The sequence below is a fragment of the Serinus canaria genome, chromosome 28 (genome assembly GCF_022539315.1).
Source record: "Serinus canaria isolate serCan28SL12 chromosome 28, serCan2020, whole genome shotgun sequence".
NCBI lineage: Eukaryota > Metazoa > Chordata > Aves > Passeriformes > Fringillidae > Serinus > Serinus canaria.
In genome coordinates, this window is record NC_066341.1 from 3,039,325 (window position 1) to 3,060,082 (window position 20,758).

General features: G+C 58.6%; 1 protein-coding gene across 1 annotated transcript; it reads left to right on the forward strand.

Annotated features, from left to right (window-relative positions):
* The first annotated feature begins 419 nt into the window (after positions 1-419).
* On the forward strand, positions 420-20,620 carry PIK3R2 (phosphoinositide-3-kinase regulatory subunit 2). The gene is made up of 16 exons (XM_050986203.1): positions 420-587; positions 7,417-8,142; positions 12,154-12,246; positions 12,614-12,676; positions 13,641-13,772; positions 13,973-14,174; positions 14,442-14,527; positions 14,810-14,915; positions 15,011-15,109; positions 15,238-15,418; positions 15,605-15,730; positions 16,009-16,151; positions 16,351-16,527; positions 16,748-16,819; positions 17,018-17,188; positions 17,427-20,620. The coding sequence occupies exons 2-16, from the start codon at positions 7,803-7,805 to the stop codon at positions 17,617-17,619; spliced, it is 2,184 nt and encodes a 727-aa protein (XP_050842160.1). The 5' UTR covers positions 420-587; positions 7,417-7,802; the 3' UTR covers positions 17,620-20,620.
* Positions 20,621-20,758: the final 138 nt, after the last annotated feature.

The window sequence follows — 20,758 nt, forward strand, 5'->3', positions numbered from 1 at the left end:
CCGGTGCTGTGCCCCGTTCCCGGTTCAATCCCGGTGCTGTGCCCCGTTCCCGGTTCAATTCCTGTTCAATCCCCGTTCAATCCAGTTCAATCCCGGTTCAATCCCGGTGCTGCGCCCCTTTCCCGGTTCAATCCCGGTGCTGTGCCCCGTTCCCGGTTCAATTCCTGTTCAATCCCCGTTCAATCCAGTTCAATCCCGGTTCAATCCCGGTGCTGTGCCCCGTTCCCGGTTCAATCCCGGTACGATCCCGGTGCCCGCTCTACTCGCCACCAGGGGGCGCCGCCGCGCTCTCCCTCCCGTGTCCCCCTCGGCTATTTCCGGAGTCTCGCGCGAGGGGCGGGGCCCCGATAGCGATCGGGCCAGGGGAGGGGCGGGGCCAGAGTCTTCGGTCAGCTCCGTCCTCTGTCGTCTGCTCTCGGCTATTTCCGGGAGAGATTCGGGTAGTTCCGTTCTCTCTCGTCTGCTGTCGGCTGTTTCCGGGGCGGGTTCGGGCCGTTCCGGCGGCGCTCGGGCCTGTCCAAGGCTCCGCCGGGCCGGAGGCAGCAGCGGGCTGGAGGCGAGCGGCGGCGGATGGGGCCGGCGGAGAGGTGCGGCGGGGCCGGGACCGGCGGGATCGGGATCGGGGGGATCGGGATCGGGGAGAGCGGGCCCGGATCGGAACCAGGCCCAGGGTGGGCGTCGGGACCCCTCAGCGTGAGGCGCCCCGGGGCTTGGCTCTGTGCCTCACAGGGCAGCCTCGAGGATGTCCCCGGACCCTTCGGCAGCTGCCGGCGCAGGGTGTCCCGCTGCCAGGACACTGCCACTGCCGTGTGGCTTCGCTGTGATGCCGGGGACTGTGCCCCCCGGTCCGCCCCAGGGCTGTCTCTGTGTCCTCCCATTGCCGGGGCTGTGCCCCTCGTTTCCTCCCGAGCTGTCCCTGTCCCCCCCACTGCCGGGGCTGTGCCTCCCTATCCTCCCCCACTGCCGGGGCTGTGCCCCCCCGATCCGTCCCTGTCCCCCTCCCCCCCCCATTGTGGGGGATATATGCCCCCCGGTCCCCCCAGGGCTATCTCTGTGTCCTCCCATTGCCGGAGCTGTGGCCCCTGCTTCCTCCCGAGCTGTCCCTGTTCCCCCCATTGCCGGGGCTGTACCCCCGATCCCCCCATGCGGGCTGTACCCCCGACCCCCCATTGCCGGGGCTGTACCCCCCGATCCCCCCGAGCTGTCCCTGTCCCCCCCGGTGCCAAGGCTGTACCCTCGATCCCCCCCGAGCTGTCCCTGTCCCCACCATTGCCGGGGCTGTGCCCCCCATTTCTCCCTGAGCTGTTCCTGTCCCCCCAGTGCCGGGGCTGTGTCCCCAATCTCTCCGGGTTGTCAGCAGCCCAGCAGTGCCATCACAGATCCCCCTCCCTGTGCCACTGTCCCCACAATGGTGAGAGTGCAGGGATCCCCCAGCACAGTACATCCCCATCACCGAGAGTCCTGGGGGTCCCGTGGGCCTCTCGGGGTCCTAGCTCTGTTCCCCCTGCCCGGGGGCAGTTCGGACACAGCAGTTCCCAGGCTGGAGCTGGTGACCAAGGGATGTGACAAGTTCATCCCAAGGGTGGCTTTGCACTGCATCCCCCATGCCCTGGCTCTGGCATGAGCCCCCCCACTGGTTCCCAGGGAGGTTGGCCATTGCATTTCTTCCCTTCTTGGGGATGTTTCTCAGCCCCTTGAAGAGGAAGGTTCCCATGGTCATGTGCCTCCTGAACTGGTGGTCTGTGATCGATGGGGGATAGAACCAGGGGGCAAAACTGTCGAGAAAAGCTGTGAGGAGCTGGAGCGGCCCCAGTGTTGCCTTTCAATGGAGCCGTGGCTGCCTCTCCTCCCATTAATGCAGCTTTGATTTCCCAAGCAGCTCTTGGAGCCGCTGGGGAACTGGCCCTGTGACTTTCTCTGTGAGAGCAGAGAATGGAGACAGCTGAGTAAATATAGCCTAAATCACTGCTTTCCTGGCCATTCCCCCACCCTTCCCCGACATGCCAAGGGCTGGTGTGTCCCCGGGGCTGGACTGGGCTCTGCTCTAGCCTTCCACCGTGTGGGAAAGTCCAAGGCATGGTTTGGTTTCTTTGGTGACTCTTTGACGTGGGCAGCTCGTGCTTCCATCTGCCGCGCGGTTCGTGACACGGCCTCGTTCCTCCTAAAGCTGATCTCTGCCCCAAAACCCAGCACTCCCAACTCGGCTGGAACAAGGTTTTAGGCACACAGGAAAATCCTCTGTGCCTGCAGTTGGGTCTCGCTTGGACAAAGGCGCTGGGTTGGAAGGGAGAGTGCGGCTCAGCTGGAATGTGGCGAGGAGCAGAGTGGTTTGCGGAGCCAGTTTGGAGCCGTGTCAGAGCTCTGAGTGCCGGGGTGTGTTTACAATGAAAAAGAGTATTTATAATATCGAGGGCTCTTTTAATTCCTCTGGGAATCTCTGGAGCCACAGCTTGGAGCTAAAGTAGCTGGGTAATGGAAGATGAAAAGCAGACAGAGGAAGGGATGGTGGATTTCTCAAGTTGGAAGGTCTTGGCTCTCTCACCAATATCCAAATCATGCTGGTCTATGAACTTGGGTGCTTCTTACCTCGTCGGTTACTTCATGTGATTGCTGAGCTGTGCAGAGCTGCTAATAAATCATATAAATTCCAAATACCCGGGGGAATGTGATTTTAAGCAGATAAGTTAGCAAGAGCAGTTGGATTTTTTTTTTCATGTACTCAGGTTTTTTTTAGAACTGTAATTTTTTTGCCAAAATACAGCTCCTGGGTTTCTATATCCCTAAAGCCAGCTCCATGAATGCTCCTAAAATGGAATTAGTGTGTTCTTGCTGTGTGGGGGATGGTGTAAGAGCAGCCTGGAGTGAGGTGATGGGGCTGGTGTTGGGTGCTGGGTGCTTCTCTGCCCACTGCCAGCAAATAAAAGTCTGGCCACGTAAAAAGGGTTTGTAGGCAGGAGGAGAAAGTTTGTGAGGTGGTTAAGAACAAGCTGCAGCTGGAGCAAGGAAGTTCAGTGTCTGGAGAAGCCTCTGGACAGTATGAGAAGTCTTGGAGTAGGTGTGCAGACTGCCTGAGGTGCTCTCATGCTGTCCAGCCTTTGAGCAGGAGGTCTCTGGGACCTCCAGTGGTCTCCCAAAAGTGAAAAATGTTGGTCATCCTGATTTATTCAGCTCCTTGTGTCCCTGCTAATTGTGACATTGACCTTTTCAGTGAAATATTTCAGATATTTCTTCACTTCCTCGGGCTTTGGTGAATAAAGCAAGATATTTAATGAAACTCAGGCATGAGCAGGAGATGCTCTGTGTCCCTGGCAAAGGGTGGCTTGTGGCTGTGGGCAGGAGCTGCTGCTGGCTGGCTGGGAAGCATTTTTGGGGAAAAGAAGAGGTGAAAACGGCCTTGGCTGTCCCATGCCTGGCTGGGGCACAGCTCAGGCATAACTCCCCTCCTCCCCTGCAGCTTTTCCCTGTTTGGAAGGAAATACCAGCTGGCTTGGCAGCGCCGTGGCCAGCCCGGGCTCCAGCTCTCCCTGCTCCGCTGGCTGCTTCCCCAGGGGCAGCTGCTGGAGCGTGTCCAGCTCTGCTTCCCGCCCGCCCCAGCTCCCTGCAGGCTCTCCCGGCTCCTTCCCCCACAGCTCCTCGTGGCACTGCTGCCTCTTCCACAGCCTGGCTCATGGCTCCAGCCTCGCGAGACGTTTCTCCAGTCATTGTTCCTGCTGGGGAGGCAGCGGGCCCAGGAGGCTGCCTGGGAGCACAGGCATTTGCTGTGCTGTTTGTCCTGACTATAAATCAGGGGCTGCTGAGCTCTTGCTCCTCTGCAACTTGGTGGGCACAGGATGACCCCTGATGTGCTTGCCAGTGCCAGCTTCAGGAGCTGAGGCCATCAGAGCTGCCCTGGCTGTGTGGGTCAGAAGGATGTGATGCAGCAGCAGATGTCACCATGGCAGGCAATTCCCTGTCCATTTTTATTCCCATCCATCATTGCATTGTTCTATTTTTTCTTTTTATTAAAGGAAAAGTTTGTTCTTTTTGTCTGTAACTTGCAGTTCAAACTCGATATGGTGTTTATTCTGCTTGCTGAGGATCTGATGTAACTTGGAGCTGTGCATACTGTTGTGAGCATATTCTTCTTTTAAATATTTTTATGCATTCTTTCCTCTCTCTGGAAGGAAAGTAACTCAATCTTGCCTCAAATCATGCTGCACTTTGAACTGCATTTGGAACTGAGTTAAAAGGCGCAGGAGCCACATTTAAAATGTTAAGATGCTTTTATTTATGTGCTGGGCACAGACAAAAAGACTTGTAATGTGTTTTTTGTTTCAAACCAATGTATTAAACAAAGAAAGTATTGACAGCAGTTAATGAATCGAGGGATTGTTTCTGGGCGCTGAGATAGATTTACCAAAGGTATTTAGCTGTCTGATGCATGGGATTTTCAGAGCAGCCTAAGCAAGTGCTCGCCAGCACAGACACATGAGGTTCCTCTCTGAGAGCTGAGCAAACCTGGAGCTGGGCCCAGCAGAAATCTTTTGGCGAGCTGCTGCCTCTCTCCTGCTCAGAGGTGTGCTTCCAGCCGACAGGCTCATGCGTGTCCCGGCCTCTCGGCGCTGCCTTCCCTCCAAAGAACTGTTCCAGGGCTTTGGGAAGTGTGTGTTCCCAATCCCCAGAGACTCTGTCAGCTGCTCTCCAAGAGTGCAGAGCCTTCCTGCAGCTCAGCCAGGGAAGCCTCTGGCCGGGTCCGTGGCAGGGCAGAGGACAGCTGTTGCCCCTGGAGAGGATGGTGCTGGCACTAGCCATGAGGATTTGGGTCTCCTGGGGGGCCCCTGACTCATGTTCATGAGCACTCAGTGCCCACCTGGGCTGAGTGTGGGGAAAGCAGGCGAGGCTTCTCTAGGAACAGCTTGGCTCTAAGTTCTCTGGATTTTTTCATGTGCCCAGTGACCCACTGGGACCTGGAGAGCGTGGTGGCACAAAGCTGTGCCTGCATTCCCACCCCAGGGAAGAAGGTTGTGAAGGAGTCGGTTGGAAGAAGCTGTGGGACCTGCTCTTTGGAGACACTCGGTGCTCCAGAGTCACTCTCCTCTTCCCACCCCTCCACGCAGATCTGCTTTTAAAAGCTACTGAACAAGTTTGCCAGGCCTGAGCGTTTTGTCCTTCCAGCCTCTTCAGCTGCACCGGCTTGTCAGAGACGCCTGGAGTCGGGGCTGGGATCCGCGGGTGGAAGCTGGGGGGGTGCCTGTGGGGGAGCATCGACCCTGCTGGGGTTGGGCTCTGCTGCCTCTGGGTGCACTCTGGAGTCTGTCCTTCCCGGGAGGAGGGGGAGCTGCCAGCGCCCTGCCCAGCGGGCAGTGGCCACTCAGGCCCTTGGCATTCAGACAGTGCCCCCGGCATGGTGACTCTGCTCTGGGGGACCCCAACAGGCAGCACTCAGAGGGGCAGCCAGTGAGCCTGGCCATAAATCTCTCTTTATGCTCTGGATTATGAAGTAATATTTTCCTGGCTGGGGCTGGTTGGATTGGGGAAATGTGGGCTCTGCTGCGAGTTCCTTGCAGCCACTATCCCAGCATGATGGGAGCTTTCACAGCGGCCATGCTGGGCTGTGCTGTTTCCCCTGTGAACATCAGAAACCTCTGTAGGGTCTCTCCATGAATTCTGCAGTCTGGTGTTGCTCCTGGAGTTCTGGAGAAGCTCTCCAGCAAGTTGGATCAGGCTCAATCCTGTTCCCCACCCGCCTCTGGCCGCAAGTGCCTCACCTCCCCGCGGGCAGTGCCTGTTCATTCATGGCAAAGACAGCCCGGCTGGGACGCCTGCCCGAGCTCAGGCAGGCGGTGCGGGCTCTGGCTGCTGCACAGGTTTCCTGTGCCATGGCCTCTTTGTGCCTTTTGTCCTTGTCAAGGGAAGGAGCCCTGGTGCCGAGCTGGAGAGCCTGGCTGAGAGGTGGGGCTGGCTCCTCTCGGGGGACTCACCCCGATCCCAGATTTTGTGGCAGCACGTGCAGGTGTGGTGACACGTGCAGAGGTGATATACCACGTGCAGGAGGAAAGAAGGATTTGTAGCTGATACGAACTGTAAAGTGTTACTGGCCCGGAAGGGTTATTTTGAAATCCTGCAGATCACCACCGTTGGTGCATGTCACAGAGTCCAACCAGCAGTCAGAGCAGCCCTGGCTTCGTGCTATGTGTGGTTGTTCACTGACCCCTCTGGGAAGGGTGTCCTGGCTCCCTTTGCCTCCTCGCCTCCCTCTGCCCAGGCTCCCACAGCCCTGAGAAGCACCTTCCTGCTCAGTAATAATTTTCAGATGAGACTCAAGAGTTTGAGCTGGGTTTGGTGGTTCCTGGGCCAAAACAGCTCAAGCCTTTAACAGGACCTGCAGCATTTGAACAGGCCCACGGTGTCCCTGGGAAGGCTGGGTTCTGGCTGCCCCAGTGCCTTGTAGGTCCGGTCCTTGGCCGCACACCATTTCTGCGGGAACCAGAACTCTGGGATTTGCCTGAGGGAAGTGGAAAACTGGCCTGTGCAGCCAGGAGGGAATGGGAAAAGAGGACGTGCCTGGCTGGTGGGAATGTCCCGGCTCGTACATCTCTTCAACAACATGTTATAACCTAGGTTTATTCTTTTTGGTGGATTTCTGGGCAGGGCAGGCAGCATATTCAATTTCCCTCTGAATAGCTGAAAGGCAGTTAGGAGCTCTAAGTAGACTTGAAGGCTTCTAAAGATTATTTTAACTCCTTTTGCCTCCATCTCTGCGAAAAGAACCTGTGCCTGCACTTGATGCTGCTGCTGCTTTTGAAAAGTTCAAAAATTGACTTTTTGCTCAGAGCAAAGCTTTGAAGTGCTGTTCTGTGGGAATGGCAGCGCATCTCGAAAGCCTTTTGCTGAAAGCGTGGTTAACCTACATTTGTGGGCAGCTCCCTTCAGAAGATGCCCTTGTGGGGGATTGCATGGCAAGATGTAAAGGTGAACTGTGAAATTTAATCGATTTAACAAGGGAAGGTTAAATCTGTTTGTTCTGCTCCTATTCAGGGCCTGCATCTGGTGGGTGCAGGGTCACCCTTTTCTGTATGCAAAAGTTATCCTGCATAAAGGCTGTTTTGTCCCACTTGTTGTCTCCTTGTTTGCATAAGTGCTGCGAGGAGGGTAGGCTGAAGAAGCAGGGGTGAACCTCTTTAAGATGCAGAGCTGGTGCCTGGCTATAGCAGAGAGGAGGTAGCGTTCCTGCCCGCAGCCACTGGCTCCTCACTTGCTTTTGGGAGTGTAACTTGGGATTAGCATGTTCTGCTTGGATCCAGGGCTCAGCATCAGATGCTGTGTAGGAGAGAAATGAGTCCTGCCTCCCTCAGGTGAACCCCTGGTTGAATGTTGGCGTGTCAGGAGGGCGTGGGGTGCCTGGCTGTGCAGTGACAATTCTTCTTCTCTTTGCAGGCACTGGAAAGGGGAACATAGCATGCCACACTGTTCCAGGCTGGAAGCCTACTGTGCTTTTCCTCCCCAGACTCCAAGAGACTGGCTTTTTTGGTGAAACAGACCCTGATCTCAGGTTTCTTTGCTGCATGCCCACTCACCAGTGCTGGATTATGTTTGTCTCCTTCTCCCTTTGCTCCATAATTTGGTTGAATCGTGGTTTCAAGCTGAGGAAAAGGGGCTGCACCTAAGCGCTCCTGGGCACCCAGACCAGGCTCCTGGGGTGCCAGTTCACACAGGGACAGTTCAGAGTGCTGATGGGGGAGAGCTGCCTCTGAGGGCCCTCTTCTCCCACCTGGAACGTGCTGCCTCACCTTTCAGAGAGCCCTTCTCCCCCGGCAGAGAGGATGGGCAGCACCGACGGCTTCCAGTACCGCGCGCTCTACCCCTACCGCAAGGAGCGCGAGGAGGACATTGACCTGCTGCCGGGGGACATCCTGGTCGTGAGCAAGGGGGCCCTGCAAGCCTTGGGCTTCAAAGATGGAGATGAGCAGACCCCCAATCAGATCGGGTGGATCCTGGGTGTCAACGAGCGCACCAAGCAGAAGGGGGACTTTCCTGGCACCTACGTGGAGTACGTGGGGCCAGTGAAAATCGCTGTCCCTTCACACCGGCCCCGGGTGCAGAGACCCCTGCCTGCCACACCCGGGGCCAGCGGCGGCCGGCTGCCCGAGGCTCTGGAGCAAGGTAAGCCCTGCTGTGTGCCCTGTTGCTTTGGGACACCTCCACAGTCTTGCTGTGTGACAAATGAGAGAGTGTGACTGGCTTCATAGGAAACCCTCAGCTCGGCAGCTCTGGGTTGCCCCATCAGCAGCAGTACAGTTGAGTCACAACCAAAAGCCAGTCTCTCTCAGTCCTGGCCCAGAGGAAAGCACTTTGTTCCTCCAGCTTGTCAGTCTGCTCAGCAGAGCTTCCTGGGGCAAGCTTTGTCCCACTCTTACATCTCCAAGATCCTTCTCCCCCTCTGTTCTGCAACCAGCCAGGATCCCCATGGTCCCTCTCCCTGCTGCACTGAGTTTTGCCAGGCTCCCTCCCTTCAGGATAAGTCCTGACCTCTCCCAACCACCACCTCCCCGCCCCTGCAGCGCCTGGGGCAGTGCTCCCTGCCAAGAGCTGCTCAGCCCTGCTGAGAGACACAATTACTTGTCTCTGGGCAAGAGGAGAAAAGTCAGGGTCTAAAAGAGTGCTTCTGAGAACTGGAGCTAATTGCTTGTCTGCCTGGCAGCCAGCCCACCCCGCGGGTCGCAGAGCCCTCGCTGGGGCCGGGCAGCCACCCTGGGGCTGGGCATGGGCTGTCCTGCACCTGCAGCTGCCTCCCAGCCCGCCTGGCCTTGGCACAGACCCGGTCTGGGAGAGCCAACGCGCCTCAGCCCTGCCTGTGGAGCTGTGGCAGCTGCCTGCTCTTAGCCTGTTTGTTTGGCTCCCAGGCACATAAACCCTTGGGTCAGGGCTCAGCAGCCCCTGGATTTCCCCCTTCTAATCTTCCTTTGTGAGACCCCCACCTGCAGTGCTGAGTCTGGGTCTGGACAAGGCAGGAAAGATGTGGGCCTGCTGGAGCGAGTCCAGGGGAGGCCACAGAAATGCTCCTAGGGCTGGAGCCCCTCTGCTCTGGAGGCCCTCTGCTCTGGAGCCAGGCTGGGAGAACTGGGGGTGTTCACCTGGAGAAGAGAAGGCTCTGGGAGACCTTATTGTGGCCTTCCAGTACTTAAAGGGAGCTTATATAAAAGAGGGAGAGAGGCTTCTTATACAGACAGATAGTGAGAGGACAGGGGGAAGTTTTAAATTAAAAGAGGGAGAGATTTAGATTAGATGTTATGAAGAAATTCCTGACTGTGAGGGTGGTGAGGCCCTGGCACAGGTTTCCCAGAGCAGCTGTGGCTGCCCCATCCCTGGAAATGTTCCAGGTCAAGCTGGATGGGGTTTGGAGCAACCTGATCTAATGTAGCGTGTCCCTGCAGAAGGCAGGGGGGTTTTAACTGGGTGATCTTTTAAGGTCTCTTCTAATCCAAACCATTCTGTGATCCTCTGGGGGCTGACAGCCGCACTTGGCCTTCCCATGCCTTACAGAAGATCTCGTGCTGGTGTACATGGGAGGAGTGGGGTCAGCAGCAGGAGCTGGAGAGTGCCAGGGAACGCTCCCAGCTGGCAGTGCTGTGTCCTCCCCATCCCTTCTGCCTGGGAGCCACGGCTACCCCAGCAGATGCTTCTGGCTGTGTGAAAACACCTCTGGGGTCTTACGAAACCAGGGTTGTGGGGCTGGGGCAGCTCCCTGCAGCTGCCTCCTGCTCCCGGAGCCGGAGGGGCGGCCCCAGGAAACATCTCCGCAGGGTGGGAATGCGGCCGGGCCCTGCGTGCGTTTGGGTTGGCAGGAGAGCCTGACCTGAGTCATCCCGCTTGCAACCTGCCTTTCCAAGAAAGCTGCTCCTCTCAGGAGCCTGGGATGTGCTCTGTGCTGCGTGTGCTGGCCTTGCCTGCATGGTGCTCCCTCAGGGGCTGGATTTCTGCCCTCCTCGGCTCGCCCCTCTTCTCGAGGGGGCTTGGTGGAGGTGTGTCTGGGTGGTCAAAGCCACTGGTGGGGTCTCTGGGGGGTGGAACAAGGTATGTGCCAAAGCTCCTGAAGCACAGCAAAGACAAATTTGGGAAGGAAACCAAAAGCCAGCCTCTCTGCATCATGCCCAGGGATGGAGGGTGGGGTACCAAGGCATGTGAGACCAGTGCCAGCCCTATCCCTGTCCCCTGTGGGGGCATCCCCAGAGCCAGCCTCCACTCAGGGCATAGGCAGGGTCTGCAGGGAGGCAGTTCAAACACCCAGGGCCGTTTTGCACTCAGCCTGCTGGTTTGATCCCTGTATGGGCCATTCACTTAAGAGGTGGACTTGAAGATCCTTGTGGTTCCCTTCCAGCTCAGGATATTCTGTGATTCTTTATTTCTGTATTCTGCTGGGGAGACACATTTTTGCAATGGAAAAACCGTATTTGAGCCAAGCCTTGTCGTATTTCTTCATGGTGTGCACTTTAGGAGGTGCAGAACCGTCTCCTGGCAGCCCCACGAAGCTCCTTCCCTGCTTCCCAGGTCCTGCCCTGGCTCGCAGGGACCCCTGAGCCCCTCAGTGTCACTGGTGGAGCAGGGCCAGCGCCACAGCTGTCCCGGGAGCGGGGCCGGCTCCGTGGAGCAGCGAGACCCGGCGCGTTCTGCCGGTGGATTTACGAGCTGCTGGTGTTTGCCTTCCGCCGAGAACACGAGCGGAAAATGCGGCTCGGGAATATTTCCGCAGCTGCCCGGGCCGTGCTGTGAGCAGCCTTGTTCACGGCAGCCCAGCCCGGAGGCCCGGCAGGCTCAGGAGTTGCTGCTGGCTCCCGCTCTGTGCCTGACAAAAAAAGACAAGCTGCTGCCTGCTGAAGCAGCACATTCCCGGCCGGGCCACGTGGGCAGCACCAGTATTTACTCTCCCTTCAGTCCTTCCCAAGGGTCAGGCAGGGAGCTGCCAGCCTGGAAGCTTGCCTGCAGCTTCCCCACACCAACCCGCACCACGCTGGGCCCCTTCCCATGCCCAGGAGCTCGCTCCACTGGGGGATTGTCCCCTCCTCCCAGCAGCACAGGCCTTTGCAGAGCTGCTGGGTGCCTGACCCGTGTGCTTTCCTTCCCTTCCCATGGCTGTTCTGTCTCCCCTCGAGGCCGTGGGTGCAGGAGCCTGCGCTGGGTGCGCAGTTCCAGCTTGCTGCGCCTTGTGGTGAGACCACACCAGGCGAGTTCGGGTCAGATCCATGACAACGGAGCTGTTTCGCAACGGGGAGCAGCCTCTTGGCTCTGCCTCTGCAGAGTGGAGTGTGCTGGGTGTCCTCACCCACTGCGGGCTCCCCAGGGTCTGCCAGGTGCTGTGGACCAGCCTGGAGGAACCTCCTGCTCCGGCTGGTGCTGCTTTGGAAGCGGGCTGGAGCCTGGCACCGCTCGTCCTTCGGCAAACCTCCTGCTGGCAGCTCCTCAGCCAGGCCTGCGTGCTCCTGCCCCGGCATGCACAGGAGAGGGGGGTGCCTGCAGCCAGAACCTCAAGATTTTCTGGAAATGGCAGTGAAATACCACCTGACACAGGGCTGCAGATCCCCCAGGAATGGGGGGACCCTGGTCCCATGCCACGGGCTGCCTGTGCCCTGTAGCAGCTTGCACAGAGGCTGTGGGCTCACGGGGAGGGGGAGGCACAGGGCCGGTTTCCATGTTAAACGAGCAATCAAGGGCAGGAATTTGCTGACATGGCGTTCTGTCTGAATTGCTGGATTAATCACAGCTCACCACGACGATCAGAGCGAGCTCCCTGGCCCCGCTCCGCTGCCAGCCCTACGCAGCCCCTGTGCTGGGCAGGGACCCAGCGCTGAGCTCCAGGAGCCCTGGTAACCCCTGTGCTGCCTGCCCGGAGGGGTACGGGTCCCCGGGGGGGGGTGGGCTCTGTCTGCAGGGCTCTGCACAGAGCAGTAGATATCTCCCTGTGCACACCCAGTCAGGGCTGGAGCTCAACAAGTGCTGTGCTGGCTCCTGTGCAGGTTGCTCGCAGGCTGCATGCTGTGTTTGCCTGGGTCGCAGTCTCACAGCAGGGCCACGGCTTCCTTTGCTCCTGTTGGGAGTTGCCTGGGTTGTGCTCTGGGCCAGCTCTGCTGCTGAGGGCTGAGCTGGTGCTGAGCCCTTCTCTCCCTCCCTCTACCCCAGGGTCTCCTCTCCCAGACTTGCAGGAGCAGTTCAGCCCTCCTGAGATTGCTCCGCCGCTCCTGGTGAAGCTGGTGGAAGCTATTGAGAAGAAAGGTAAGGGGGTAATGCTGAGCACTGGGGATGCTGATACACCCCAAAACCCACAATGAGAGCTGAGCTCTGTGGGACACAGGACACAGAAGCTCTCATGTTCCTGCTTGGGTTGAGCTGCTGAGGCCTGTGAAGGTGTTTGATTTGGGTACCTACACACACTGGGGGGGTCTGGGGTTTGCGAAGTGCTTCCAGCCTGGATCTGGTGGAGAAATGGGGCCACTGAACCGGGTGTCCTGGGGGCCAAGGGGGCTGCAGCAGGGGGTTGGCTTGGACACCATCCAGGCCTGGCCGTGCCACAACCGCGGCCCAGCTGGCACTGAAACAGTGCCTGTGCTGGAGCTGACAGCAGTGTCCCCCCCTTCTGCAGGGTTGGACAGTGAGATGTTGTACAGGACATCTGGCTCCGAACTGAGGCAGGCGCTGAGAACCGGTAAGAACCAGCTCGGCGCGGTGGAGGCGAATCGGCTCAGATGGAGGAGATTAGTGGATGTGACAGCGCCAGCAGTAATGCAATCCAGGCTAGGCTCGCCTGTCCTCGGCAGTTCCTGACTCCCAGCACGCTGCCTCTGGGGCTGGGCTGTCCCCATCCCAACACGTCCTTGTCCTGTGTGGAAGGAATGGGACAGGGGGAATCCTTAGCACCATCTGTGGGGGGCAACAAAGGGATGTGATGCTGGCTCAGAGATTCACAGGCAAACAACTGAACCCCTGTGCCTGTCCCCTGCTGTCTTTGGGGTGCTCTGCTGATGGGCTGGTGGAGGTTTCTCTGGCTCTGCCGTGCCACTAAGAAGCAGGGGAGGATCTTTGAGCTCAGCTTGGTGGCTGGAGCCGATGTCTCTGCTGGGGAGCCCTGGGAGCCGTCCGTCTCTCGGCTGGGCTGGGGCCTCATCCGGCACCACGCTGGCGAGTCCCCTCCCGCAGACGTTCCTACAAACCCCAACCACACAGTGCTGTCAGGCTGTGATCTTGGGACAGGCTTTATGTGCTTCCCAAAATTCTGTGTTTGAGGGAGATGTTTGCTCTGTCACGTTCACTGTGTGGCTGCTCAGTCTGCGCTCAACTCTTGCTGGCAGCGGAGAGCAGAACTCTCACCCGAACTATACCAGCTCAGAATTCTTGTGTTGGGGCTCAGAGCAAAGGTTGTGGGCACCCAGAATGACCTCTTCCCCCTCCCAAGGGGAACTGCTGGGGTTCCCAGAGCCAGCTTATTTCTGGGGTGCACATCCTCTGTCACATGAGCTGCCTGAAGGCTGCATGAGCTCCCTCGTGGTGCTGGTGAGCTCTCATGATAGCTGGCTGCCATGTGATGGTTTCTGGGATGGGTGTTGGCAGAGCTGCCAGCTGGGTGCCCAGTACTGTATCCACCCTCCCATGGGAAATCTGTGCCCTGACAGATTGGACCCTGGGTGACCTGGAGCCCCTGGATGTGCACTCCCTGGGCGAGGCATTACGAGGTTACCTGCAGGACCTGCCCTCCCCCGTGGTGCCAGTGTCAGTGCATGGAGATATCCTTCGCATCCTGCAGGGTAAGGGCCTCCCTGGCTGCCTTGGGAATGGGTGGCTGGGTGGGGTGGACACATCTGGGATATTAAAATAAACCCTGTCCCTATGGGGCCTGGCACATGGCCCCCACTGCTGACAGCGCTGCTGGGCTGTGACGCAGCCGGAGCGTGGAGAGTGGTGCCGGCTGTCCCAGCTCTTCCCTCGTGTCTTGTTCTCTCCCCAGAGATCCCCCAGCCAGAGAATTGCCGGAAGCAGCTGCTGCTGGCCCTGGAGTCGCCTGCGGTCCCGCTCCAGAACACGCTCACCCTGCAGTTCCTGCTCCGGCATCTGGGGAAGGTATCGCAGCAGGCCGAGAGCAACAGCCTCCACCCTCGGGCCCTGGGAGAGATCTTCGGCCCCCTTCTCCTCCGGCTGCCTGGCGCCAGGTACGTCAGGCTTTTGGTCCCAGCAGTGTTCCCAGCTCCGGCCACTGTGCTTGCCAGGACAAGGAGTCCAGCCCCTGCTGGGCTGCACGTGGGATTAAACTGCTGGCTGCACACAGAGGTGGGACTCAGCTGGGACAGAGCCCTTGCTGCCCTGTCAGCCTGGGGTCTGGTGGCTGGGGTGAGCCAGCTGACCCCAGGGGAGATGGGAGCAGTGCCATGTTGTACCCCACAACTGCTGTTCTTAACTTGTCTCTTCTCTCCCTGCAGCCCAGAGCTGAGCCCTGACTTCTCTGTGCTGTTTCTGGAGACACTTCTGCAGACTAAGGAGCTGGAGCCAGAACAGCTGCCTCCAGGTACTGAGATACTGCTTCCTTGGGGCCTGAGGCACTGGCGTCTGTGGGTGTGGACTCTCTGCCCCCATGATTGGGTGGGTTGCCGAGGGCGTTTTGATAGCCTGGAGGCCGGCTCAAGGTGTTCAGCTGCTGGAGATGTGCCTGGAGCAGCTCCAGGAAACGTGGTGGCCAAGAGGCCTTCTGGGCCAGTCACTGCAGGGAGGGGGACTCAGCACTCTGAGGGATTGCCAGTGAGGAGCTGGGGTTTGGGCTCACCCTGTTCCATCCCTCCTCCTCTCACAGCCCTGCCTCCCAAACCGCCGAAGCCGAAGCCCAGCGCAGCCAGCCTGGCCAACGGGAACAACGCGCCCTTGCAGGACGCCGAGTGGTACTGGGGGGACATTTCTCGGTAAGGGGTGACTGGCAGCTCACACCTGGGGTGCCCTGTCCATCAGGTGAGCCTTGGGGTCACCTCCCAGGTCATGACAATCCTGTTCCTTGCAGGGAGGAGGTGAATGAGAAACTCCGGGACACACCGGATGGGACCTTCTTGGTGCGTGATGCCTCCAGCAAGATCCAGGGGGAATACACACTCACACTCAGGTAGGGCTTTGGGATCCCCTGGGAGCCTCGGGGATGCAGCTTTTGGGACTTGTCCCTGTGCTTCCAGGGATGCCAGGGTCCCTGGCTGGGGTGGTGCTAAGTGCCCTCTCCCCTGCCGTGCACTACAGGAAGGGAGGCAATAACAAGCTGATCAAGATCTTCCATCGGGAAGGCAAGTATGGCTTCTCGGAGCCCCTGACTTTTGGCTCAGTGGTGGAGCTCATCACCCACTACCGGCACGAGTCACTCGCCCAGTACAACGCCAAGCTGGACACCAGGCTGCTCTACCCCATCTCCAAGTACCAGCAGGTGAGGCCTGTGCTGCAGGGACATGGCTGACAAGCAGAGTCTGAACCAGGGCTATTTGTTCATCCATCCCTGCCCCTTTGGTAGATGATAATGTCCCATCCCTCTCCCTGTGTGCTGGAATGTTTTGTTGTGGGGTTTTGTGGGACCAGCTGGAGCAGGTCCTGACTGAGGCTGTGCCTATGGCAGGACCAGGTGGTGAAGGAGGACAGCGTGGAAGCTGTGGGGGAGCAGCTGAAGGTTTATCACCAGCAGTACCAGGACAAGAGCTGGGAGTACGACCTGCTGTATGAGGAGTACACGCGTACGTCCCAGGTATGTGGGCCCTGCCTTCCCCACGGGCTGCCTGAGACCCCCAATGGCTGCTCTGTCACCCCCTGAGTGCTGGCAGCCACCCTGCTGTGCACAGGGGAGACCAGAGATGGGACACCTGTTGCCTCATTTGTCAGCTCATGGACAGGGACTCCCCAGAGGACGGGCTTTGAAGAGCGGGATATTTTGCCTGCAGCAAGGACAGAGTGCTTTGGGGAAGTTGAAAGATGGGATGCAAATGTGCAGAAATGTTCCTCAGCTTTTCCCTCCCTTGTCCCCAGGAGCTGCAGATGAAGAGGACAGCAATCGAGGCCTTCAATGAGACGATCAAGATCTTTGAGGAGCAGTGTCAGACACAGGAGAAGTGCAGCAAGGAGTACATCGAGCGCTTCCGGAGGGAGGGCAATGAGAAGGAGGTGCAACGGTGAGGATGGGGGTGGTGATGGCCTGCCCTGCCTGGAGAAGGGCCCCAGGGGCTGCAAGGATCCTCCTGGCTCAGCACAGAGCTGAGGCACGTGGACTCCTTGTCTCTCCAGCAGCATGCTGTATGCTGGAGCTGGCAGGCTGCCTCCTCCGCCTCCCCCACTCTGGCTCACAGCCTAAACCCCCCCCCTCTCTCCCAGGATTCTCATGAACTCGGAGAAGCTCAAGTCCCGCATCACAGAGATCCATGACAGCAAGATGAAGCTGGAGCAGGACCTGAAGAAACAAGCCTCGGAGAACCGGGAGATCGACAAGCGCATGAACAGCCTCAAGCCAGACCTGATGCAGCTGCGTAAGCTGCGGGACCAGTACTTGGTGTACGTAGTGCCCCTGCAGCGCGGCCCGGGAGCCATCCGGCTGCCTCCCCCAGGGCTCCGGGGCTCGTTGGACCGGCTTGCAGCCCGCTCTGGGCAGGAGCCGCTCCCGCAGCGCGGCCTCGGGGCTCGGCAGTCCCCGGCAGCGGCGGCTGCTGCCCTCTGGTGATGGCCACGCCCGGGGCTCGCTGCAGCCGCGCTGAGCTCTGCTCTCCTCCCCCAGGTGGCTGACGCAGAAGGGTGCCCGGCAGAAGAAGATCAACGAGTGGCTGGGCATCAAGAACGAGACAGAGGAGTGAGTGTCCTGCTCGTGTGCTGTTGGATTTGGGGGATGTGGGAGCACAGGCTGTGCAGCTGGTTCTGCCCAGCTCCCTGCCTGGAGGCTGAGGATGTCTTCCCTGCCAGATGGGCGATGGCAGCTAGCAGTAAGGGGAGACGTGGGGGCCACACACCCAGATTTAGGGAATCTGACCCTGCCTGTGCTCGATTGCAGTCAGTACTCCATGATGGATGACGAGGAGGAGCTGCCTCACCACGAGGAGCGGACGTGGTACGTGGGGAAGATCAACCGTGTACAGGCAGAGGAGATGCTGTGTGGGAAACGGGACGGCACCTTCCTGATCCGTGAGAGCAGTCAGAAGGGGTGCTACGCCTGCTCCGTGGTGTGAGTATCCCTGTGCAGGTGGGGTGGGTGGGGTGGGGTGGGGTGGGATGGGATGGGATGGGACTGGCCCAGGTTTTGTTCCCACATTGCTCCACCCTCCCCTTGCCAGATGCTGGAGGTGACAGCTCCCATCTGCCTTGGCTTCTCCTGCCAGGGCCAGGTGTTTATGGTGCTTTGGTGGCCCTGCTTGTGCTCCCCTGTCCCACTGCTGACCCAGGCTCCTGTGTCTCCCTGGCAGGGTGGATGGTGACACCAAGCACTGTGTGATCTACAAGACGGCGACGGGCTATGGGTTTGCTGAACCCTACAACCTCTACGCCTCCCTCAAGGACCTGGTCTTGCACTACAAGCACACGTCCCTGGTGCAGCACAATGACTCCCTGAATGTCACGCTGGCTCACCCGGTCCTTTCCCAGCCACCAGCCAGATGAGCAGCCCATGCACAACACAACAGCTGCCTTCAGCTTCTCCCCAGGGCGCTGCTTTCTGGCTCTGGACTCTTGCACCCTGTATAGTTGAGTCTCTGTGCTCCTGCTCCTTCAGAGCCTCTGAGATGTCTGTGACCGTTTCTGATGTCCCTCTTGGTCAGTAGCTGAAACCCGTGTTGGCTGATGGGACAGAAAGGCTGGGCTGTAGATTTGCAGTGGGCTCCAGCCTCTAGGAGGTGGGATCCAGTTGTGATTGAATTTCTGGGGGTGAGCACAGCCCCCTCCCCTTCCCTGATAAGCAGGTCAGATCCCCTTCTTGCTGGCAGGTCGCCCCGCTGTGCATCACTGTAGAGCTTTGGTTCTTGATTCCTCGGTGCTGTAACCGAGGGGTTCCCTGCCTGGACTCCGCAGGAGGCAGAGGAGGAGGAGGCTCCACTGAGTGTGTGCATCCTTCCCTCGCTTCCCTCGGTGGCCTCACAGGCTGTGATGGTGTCTGGTACGAGGGGTGCTGCTCTTGCATGCAGAGACACATTTAGGAAGGAGAAACCTCATCCTCAGTGGGGCTCCCTGGCTGAGATCTTTGCTCCGTGCTGCGCCCCACCTGGCCACCATTCCCTCTTGTCATAACCACCTCTGGAGTGTTGCTGCCTGGGCTGGGAGGATCTGCTTAGCCACGAATCTCCCACCTTAGCTGTGCCAACGAAGCTGTGAAATCCATGTTGGTACCCGTGTTTTCCTGGCAGGATCTGTGGGATGCACAGCTCGTTGTTTCCGGCCGGTTTCGGTGACTCTCTGCACACATAACCCATTGAAGCTGACTGTAGCTCTGTAAATATGGTTCTTTTTGTGACCAGCTGCTCCCCTGGTGCTGGTTTTTGCTGAGCCCCCAGTGCCACCCCCAGCGTGGGCAGCAGCTGCCAGGCTGCCACAGCCCCGGGCCCTGCAGCTGAAGCAGGAGAGGGCTGGAGTCCAACGCACACTACAAGCCCTACCTGGAATGAAGGACCTCTGCTGCAGGAGGACACATCTGTGGGGCCCAGGGCATGCTGAAATGTATCTGCATGATGGTGAACTATGTATGCAAAGCACTTAAATCATGGGTACTGTATGGGGCCGGGGCAGGGCTGCCCACCACAGCTGGCTGCTGCAGGCAGGGCGCTGTGCCCGAGCTCAGAGGGCCCCAAGGCAGCCCAGGTGGGCTTTAAAAGCTGAGCTGAGAGTTGAAGCTATGGTGGCATTTGCTTTCCTGGGTTATCTCAGCTGCCTGGCTGGAGGAGAGCATTCTTGATCCTCTTGATTTGCCAGAGTGACTCCTTCCATCTCGAAGGTTCCTCCTTGGACAGGCAGGTGGATGCCGTGGACTTTGGCACTTCTGTTTCCCCTTGCAGCTTGGGTTCTGCCAGTTCCATGGGATGCTCTGGGCTCATGCTGTGCCTGCATCCTGTCCTTGATGTTCCACCTTCATTGGGGACTGCTCTGTCCCTCCCTCCCTGGCCAGCTCTGCTGCTTGCCTTGCTCTGGGCTTGTCCCCAGATCCTTCTGGAACTGGGGCTGCTGGAGCAAACATCCCATTCCTGTTGCTTGTGGCAGCTCTCCTATGCTCAACTGTACAGCCCTGCTCTGCATGTTCTCTCCAGGCCCTGGGCCCTGGTTTTTGGGTCTGGTTTGTCAGTGTTTGGTGCTCAGTTGCAGGCAGTGGGTCAGGGGAGCTGTGGGGGCACGGCCCAGGAGAGGCTGTGGTTGGCTTCGGGGATCACTTGGGAAAAGCTGCCAGGGATGAGTAAGGGAATAATTAGGACTCAGGCACGTGAGAGATGAGGGCACATGAGACTGGGGCAGGGAGGCTGAGTCCTCACAGCTCTATCCAGAGGCCTCCTAGCGCCTGTGGAGTGACCAGGGGGCTGCACCAGCACTCCAAAGCTTTGATAGTGTTCCACACCTTTTCAGCCTGGGGGCTCTGCTGGTCCTGTGCTTGTCTCCACACTTCCAGCACATCCCCAGATCACAGGACAGGCTGCAGACAGATGGGATCCTCAGCCCCTCATCCCATGGGCTCCACATTCCTCCACCACCACCCCTAAACGTGAGCTTGGGGCCAGTCCTGCCTGGGGGGATTGCTCCCTGCTCGTGCCAGGACCTGCTGAGCATCTGGAAGAGTCTCAGCTTGAAGCTGTCACCTGTCAACACTCGCTTGGTGCTCACCTGGCTTTGCTGCCCAGGGAAATTCCAGCTTCACTTTTTTCACGTTTTTCTCCTTTTGGCTGAATTTCTGTTGTTTTTCCTGTGCTGTCCCTTCCTGCTGTCCAGCCACAGCCCAAGGTGGGTCACAGTGACCCCTTTTGCAGCACTGCCTTCCCTGCCTGCTGGCAGCCTGTCCTTGACAGGGCACTGCTCACGTCCTGTGTACGACGAGGAGGAAGATGCCCTTCCCCAGGGCTGCCTTTCCCTGACGGTGCTTCACTCAGCTCCTTGAACAGCAGCTTTCCCCTGCTCTCCCCGGCTGGGCTCCCCCACCATAAGCTCGTTGTGATTTGTCCTTTGCTGCTTTGGCTCGTTCTGAACCCGGCCGTGTTTTGAGGCTGTGCTTTGCTGCTTGTGACGCCCACGTCCCCCGGCCGAGCCACACACCCGCGTCCCGTGGGTGCCACATGGCTGTTCCTGCTCCCCAGGGCACGGTTTGGGGCTTGTCCCTCTGTGTCCCTGCTCTGGGGGGGCTCCAGGCTCCCCCGTGTAACCCCCAAGGTGCCAGTGGAGGCTTTGTGCTCGGAGAGGACGTGGTGGCTGCGTGAGGTTTTAGTTTCTAGGTATATGCAATAAAAAATAACCTGCCCCCCGAGCTGTCCGTTACCAGCAGTAGTGCTCTCTGCTCTTTCTGTTGATGTTTACTAATGTAAACCCAGTATTTGTTACTGTAAGAGGATTTTTTTTTGTACGGTACTTCGAAAAAACCCACAAAAAACAACGGAAAAAAAAAAAAAGGAAAGAAATAAACAGAGTTAATGAACCAGACTGCTGGATTGCTGTGGGAGGGTGTGCGGGGGCAGGAGAGTGGTGGGGCTGTGCCCCAGTTCCTGGGCTGGGTGCAGGATGTGACCCATCGTGCCAGGATTGTGCTCCCCGGGTTTGGAGGGCTGGGACACGT